Source organism: Salvelinus sp. IW2-2015, unplaced genomic scaffold (genome assembly GCF_002910315.2).
Source record: "Salvelinus sp. IW2-2015 unplaced genomic scaffold, ASM291031v2 Un_scaffold3810, whole genome shotgun sequence".
NCBI lineage: Eukaryota > Metazoa > Chordata > Actinopteri > Salmoniformes > Salmonidae > Salvelinus > Salvelinus sp. IW2-2015.
Genome location: NW_019945084.1, coordinates 33,996 through 40,285, shown reverse-complemented (window position 1 = coordinate 40,285; position 6,290 = coordinate 33,996). Strand labels below are relative to the sequence as shown.

Genomic DNA, 6,290 nt, shown 5'->3' with positions numbered 1-6,290 from the left:
AATTAAATGTCATCAACTAGCAAACTTCCTATTAGCTAGCTATCTTGATGTAATCATTGTTAATTAAAAACACAGTCTCCAAATGCATTTGTAAATAATAACRKTGGAAGAGGGTGAAATTGAATCTCCAGCWGTCAGTAAAGGGAYAGTGTKGGCTACTGGACAGGGCAGGTCATTTTGRTGCAGGACATTATGAAAAGATTGTCCAGTTCCAGTACCTAGAGGGGAAAGGTTTGAGGACAGCGAGATAATAGCAACATAATATTCTGTGTAATTGAAGTATAATGAAGCCTGTTTCTTTGTGATGTTTTCTGTCTTCAGATATGGAACGCTGTGAAAGCCTGTTTGTGTCACACCCTGATCTGTTTCACCTGTTTTGTGATGGTCCCCCTCCCCCTCCAGGTGTCGCCCATCTTCCCCATTATCCCCTGTGTATTTATACCTGTGTTCTCTGTTTGTCTGTTGCTAGTTCGTTTTGTTCATAAAACCTACCAGCATTTGTTCCCCTACTCCTGCCTGTTTTTTTGCTCCTGTTTTCTAGTCCTTCCCGGTGTTGACTGTTCTGCCTGTCCTGACCCTGAGACTGCCTGCCGGTTTGTACCTTACCCCACCGTTCTGGATTATTGACCCCTACCTGCCCTGACCCTGAGACTGCCTGCCGTTCTGGACCCTTTACACCCTCTCTGGATTATTGACCACTGCCTGCCTTGACCTGTCATTTGCCTGCCCCTGTTGTTGTAATAGACTTTTGTTGCTTCGACATAGTCTGCATCTGGGTCTTACCTAAACGTGACAGTTTGCCGATGAAGAGAGAGGTCCCAATGAAGGTTCAAAGAGACTAAGGGTATATCCTATATGCCATGGGTCATTGTGGCTAGCTACTTCTTGTCCCTCATGCTAGCCTTTACAACCAAATATCACTTCAGAAATGTCAACATTTTAAATATTGACATGGCCAGCATTGTAGACCATTTCTCCCCTCTTGCTGCAGATTTAACTGATCTAGAAATAACAGAGACATTRTGTGAAAACCAGCGTGCTGTAAATGTTCTTAAATGTTTTGTCACCACTGCTTGTTTTGTAGAATTATTTTGTCCTCATGCACTGTTGCTACTAATCTGGTGAGCACCAAATTTGTCCTCATAGACCACCGGGGTGTCTTGGGAACAGAACAGTCATGGCAATGGTTCGATGGCYTCCACATGTTTCCATGTGACCTTATGGGTGTGTGACTGTGGCTCCTTTCACATGCCAGAGTCCCCCGACACACCACACAGGGCAAGGTCACCCAGAGCCACCCCATACTGTCACTACTGTCACTAGCACTGTCCCTAGTCCTGTCCGTGGCCAGCGGTACACAACACAGGGTCACAGAGAAGAAGACAGAGCCCCGAGGTCAGAGGTGAGAGGCGCTCTGGTTGTGTGCTGTCTTTATCTCCACTGCTGGTGGTCCTCTATATGGTACAGCACAAGGCTGCATTGTACCCTACTGTACATCACTCATAATAGAAGGCCTGACATAGATGTTCACTCACTGTATGAGGCACACATGGTGTGGTTTGACTGGATGTCTGCAGTCCATATGACTCTCTGACTCTCACACAACGTATGAGTGATATAAGTGATATTCCCAATTCTCATATTTAATACTTTATTTTTTAGAGTCAGTGAAAGAGAGAGAGAAAGAAAGAGAACACTGTATATAGACATAATATGACATTTGAAATGTCTTTATTATTTTGGAACTTCTGTGAGTGTAATGTTTACTGTACATTTTTATTGTTTATTTAACTTTTGTTTATTATCTACTTCACTTGCTTTAGCAATGTTAACATATGTTTCCCATGACAATAAAGCCCTTGAATTGAATTGAGAGAGAGAAGAAGGTAGTGAGGAAAACAGAGAAGGGAAGAGAGGACACAATTTCTTACACTTTCATGTCTGGACTTGTTCATGTGACTATGAATTGGGAAGGTTCTGGACTGGTTCATGTGATTATGAATTGGGAAGGTTCTGGAGTGGTTCATGTGATTATGAATTGGGAAGGTTCGGGACTGGTCATCGCACCTGATTATGAATTGGGAAGGTTCTGGTGGTCAGTTTTGGGGTTTAATGTGATTATGCAATTGGGAAGGTTCTGGACTGGTTCATGTGATTATGAATTGGGAAGGTTCGACTGGTTCATGTGATTTGAATTGGGAAGGTTCTGGACTGGTTCATGTGATTATGAATTGGGAGAGTTCTGGACATTTCATGTGATTCTGATAGAAGTTCTGGACATGTTCTATGATTATGAGTGGGAAGGTTCTGGACATTGTTCATGTGATTATGAATTGGGAAGGTTCTGGACATGTTCATGTGATTATGAATTGGAAGGTTTCTGAACTGGTTCATGTGATATGAATTGGGAAGGTTCTGGACTTGTTCATGTGATTATGACTTGGGAAGGTTCTGGAGTGGTTCAATGTGATTATGAATTGGGAAGTTCTTGGACTGGTTCATGTGATTATGATTGGGAAGGTTCTGAGTGGTTCATGTGATTATGAATTGGGAAGGTTCTGGACTGGTTCATGTGATTAATGATGGAGGTCTGACTGGATTCTGTGATTAATGAATTGAGGCGGCAGGTTCTGGGACCTGTGGTTCATGGATGTATTAGATTGGGAGTTCGGAGGATGGAGTTCATGTGATCTGATAGATTCTGGGTATAGGTTATGTATCATGAATTGGAAAGGTTCTGGCTGAGTATTCTAGGTTTATTTATGAATTGGGAAGGTTCTGGACTGTTCATGTGATTATGAATTGGAAGGGTTCTGGACTGGTTCATGTGATTATGAATTGGGAAGGTTCTGGACTTGTTCATGTGATTTGAATTGGGAAGGTTCTGGACATGTTCATATGATTATGAAGTGGAGGTTCTGGACATGTTCATGTGATTATGAATGGGAAGGTTCTGGACATGTTCATGTGATTATGAATTGGGAAGGTTCTGAACTGGTTCATTGTGATTAGAATTGGGAAGGTTCTGGACTGTTTCATGTGATTATGAATTGGGGACAGGTTCTGGAGGTGGATTCATGTGATTATGAATTGGGAAAGGTTCTGGACATGGTTCATGTGATTATGAATTGGAAAGGTTCTGGAGTGGTTCATGTGATTATGAATTGGGAAGGTTCTGGACTGGTTCCATGTGATTATGAATTGGGAAGGTTCTGGACTGGTTCATGTGATTATGAATTGGGAAGGTTCTGGACTGGTTCATGTGATTATGAATTGGGAAGGTTCTGGACTTGTTCATGTGATTATGAAGTGGGAAGGTTCTGGACATGTTCATGTGATTATGAATTGGGAAGGTTCTGGACATGTTCATGTGATTATGAATTGGAAGGTTCTGGACTGGTTCATGTGATATGATTGGGAAGGTTTCTGGACTTGTTCATGTGATTATGAATTGGGAGGTTTGGACAATGTTCATATGATTATGAAGTTGGGAAGTGTTCTGGACATGTTCATGTGATTATGAATTGGGAAGGTTCTGGACTTGTTCATGTGATTATGAATTGGGAAGGTTTCTGGACATTGTTCCATGTGATTATGAATTGGGAAGGTTCTGGACTGGTTCATGTGATTATGAATTGGGAAGGTTCTGGACTTTGTTCATATGATTTATGAAGGGGAAGGTTCTGGACATGTTCATGTGATTATGAATTGGGAAGGTTCTGGACATGTTCATGTGATTATGAATTGGGAAGGTTCTGGACATGTTCATGTGATTATGGTGCTGGGACATGTGTCCTATTTTTTTCCTCACTACCTTCTACTCTCTCTCTGTCTCTCTCTCTCTTCTCTCTCTCTCTCTCTCTCTTCTCTCATTTTAATCTCCTCTCTCTCTTTCGATCTCTTTCTATCTCTTTCTGTCTATCTGTCTCTCTCTCTCTCTTCTCTCATTTTAATCTCCTCTTCTCTGAACAGAGATGTCCCTGGCTGATCAGAAGCAGGTGTTTCTGCCTTTTTGAGACCCAGAAACAGCTGTCAGTGAGGAGGAGGAGTCTGCCTCCTAAATGACACTTTACTCCACTATGTAGTGTACTACTTTTGACCAGGACACGCTACGGGCTCTGGTTAAAAGCAATTCACTATATAGGGAATAGGGTGCCATTTTTGGACACAGCCTATGTGTGGGCGAGAGAGTGTTTTCTCCTCTCCTGATCTTTCTGGGTTATCTTTTCTCAGTCTGTTTCACAACTAACTGAGAACTGCCAGCCGCGCCAAGAGATGAACAGAACATTAAAAGAAGAGCGATTTATGACCCCCATCTGCCTGACAAGCATCTCAGCACAGTGCAGCAGGTGTCCACGGATATCCACTTGCATTTGCAACGTGGCATTTTCTGGCCCAGGCACATCCAAGTCCAGCACACAAACCTCACCCAAGTCCCCCATCCAAAAAGTAACTAATCCTAGTAAGTGTCCAAGTTCAAATTCCGAACCTAATATCCAAAACCATTACGGAAATCTTCTTTTCCAAAACACAAAATTAATGTCCATGATCCAAACCAAATATCAAGCCTTGTTTTTAATCACCTTTACGAACCTTGGAACATTCCTAGTCCTACTGTACCAAAGGTCATCTGGAGGTGGCGTTAAGGACCTCTGTTATAAAGTTTGATAATTTCCTTCAATACAGTATATTCTGGAACTCAAACCTGCTGGGGTCCATAGACCTAAACCCAGCCTGTGGAGCAACCCAGGTCCATAAACCTAACCCAGCCTGTGGAGGCCAACCCAGGTGCCATATCGACCAGGCTTAAGCCAGGGCTGTTGATGTACGCAACCCCTAGTTCCCAATCTTAAGCGCCTAACTTGTACGGGTTAGGCCCATGTCGCTCCACAAACCCGGCTGGGTTGCAGGTTAATGGGACCCATTGGGTTGGCCTGCCTGGACGCTTCGAGGCCAACCATCAATGGTAGGGGGCCCTTATAATACTAAACCTTCTATTGTCTCTTGTGTGAGAACCAACCCAGAGGTCCGTATTTAATACGTAGACCCACTGTCTTGGAGGGTCTCGAGACCTCAGGTCACAGGATCTTGAACGCGTATTACGCGAGTGTCCTGATGGAGAGGCCAACCCCCCGGTCCCATGTAAGCGTCTGAACTCCACAGGCTGGCGAGCCTTAGGGATCGGCAAACCTTATGGACCAGGTCGGATAGAGTACCTTGGCACTCCAAGCCTCGTAGGGGAGGGGTTAGGTCCACTGAAGCCAACGTCCCCCATGAACCCTCACCCAGCCTTGTGGAGCCAACCCAGGTCCCATAAACCTAACCCAGTCTGCTACCAAAGCAGGGAGCTCCATATCTTGTAGCCCAAGCAGCAGTGGACCTCCCAGAGGCTGGGCTTATTATTCACTGACATGGCTGATTTCATGCCACSTCCACCCTGCTGGATTGACAGCTTCCTGGGYATGTGCTCCAGTGCTGCAGCCTGCCCTGTAGTGCATCTGTGTTCAYCGTGCCCGCAGAGGGAATACMTGGCCTCTAGTTAGAGSGTTTGGAGATTATGCACTGTCTCTGTGTTGACACTCCACCACTTCTTGACCTCTGTGACCGCTGTTCTGTTTTTTCTGCCGTCTGACAATTTGGCCTRCATGGCCCTCTGACCCTGACTGTAGAACAGACACATGTGGAAGTCAYCCCTGTTGACCTCCTRAATTCACATGAGAAAGAAAACATTGTGATAGAGACATACAGGCCTTTACTATACGACCCTGATAGGACAGGAGGGCAAAGGTTACCATAAGTTCCCAGACGTTACTGCTACTGGCTAGCGTGCAGGTTGTGTGTGTGTATGTTGCTGTGAGTGTGCGTTGGTTCTCTTACTGTGGCAGAGGGAGTCGCTGACGGGGGTGCAGGCGCTCAGCTCCACCTCGATGCCCTCATCACATATGGTGCAGGGCAGGCAGGGGTCCAGGGAGCTGTCCCGGTCGGAGTAGGTGTCGTCTATACACTCCTCACACACCGTGTCGTGGTTGWSCTCGCAGTGTGCCAACACGCCCTGGCCCGCCGGGCACACCGTGCAGGGCTCGCAGCGCCCAGACACCTCATTCAGGTAGTAGTTGTAGTCACACACGCAGATGGCATTGTTGGAGTCAGTGCAGGGCGTCTGCATGCGCATCAGACCTGTACACATGGTGCAGGGGATACATGTGTCTGTGTGGCTGTAGCTCTCTGAGTAGGTCTCACCTGGAGGAGAAGAAAGAAGAAGGGGATAGAGAACGATGAGGGGAGGATGA

General features: G+C 45.4%; 1 protein-coding gene across 1 annotated transcript in view; it reads right to left on the bottom strand.

Moving 5' to 3' along the window:
• The window catches only part of LOC112076523 (tumor necrosis factor receptor superfamily member 16-like), a 53,407-nt gene that overhangs the window by 29,891 nt on the left and 17,226 nt on the right, over positions 1-6,290 (bottom strand). The window contains 1 exon segment of the mRNA XM_070441362.1: positions 5,878-6,240. Within this exon segment, the coding sequence (XP_070297463.1) occupies positions 5,878-6,240 (363 nt within the window).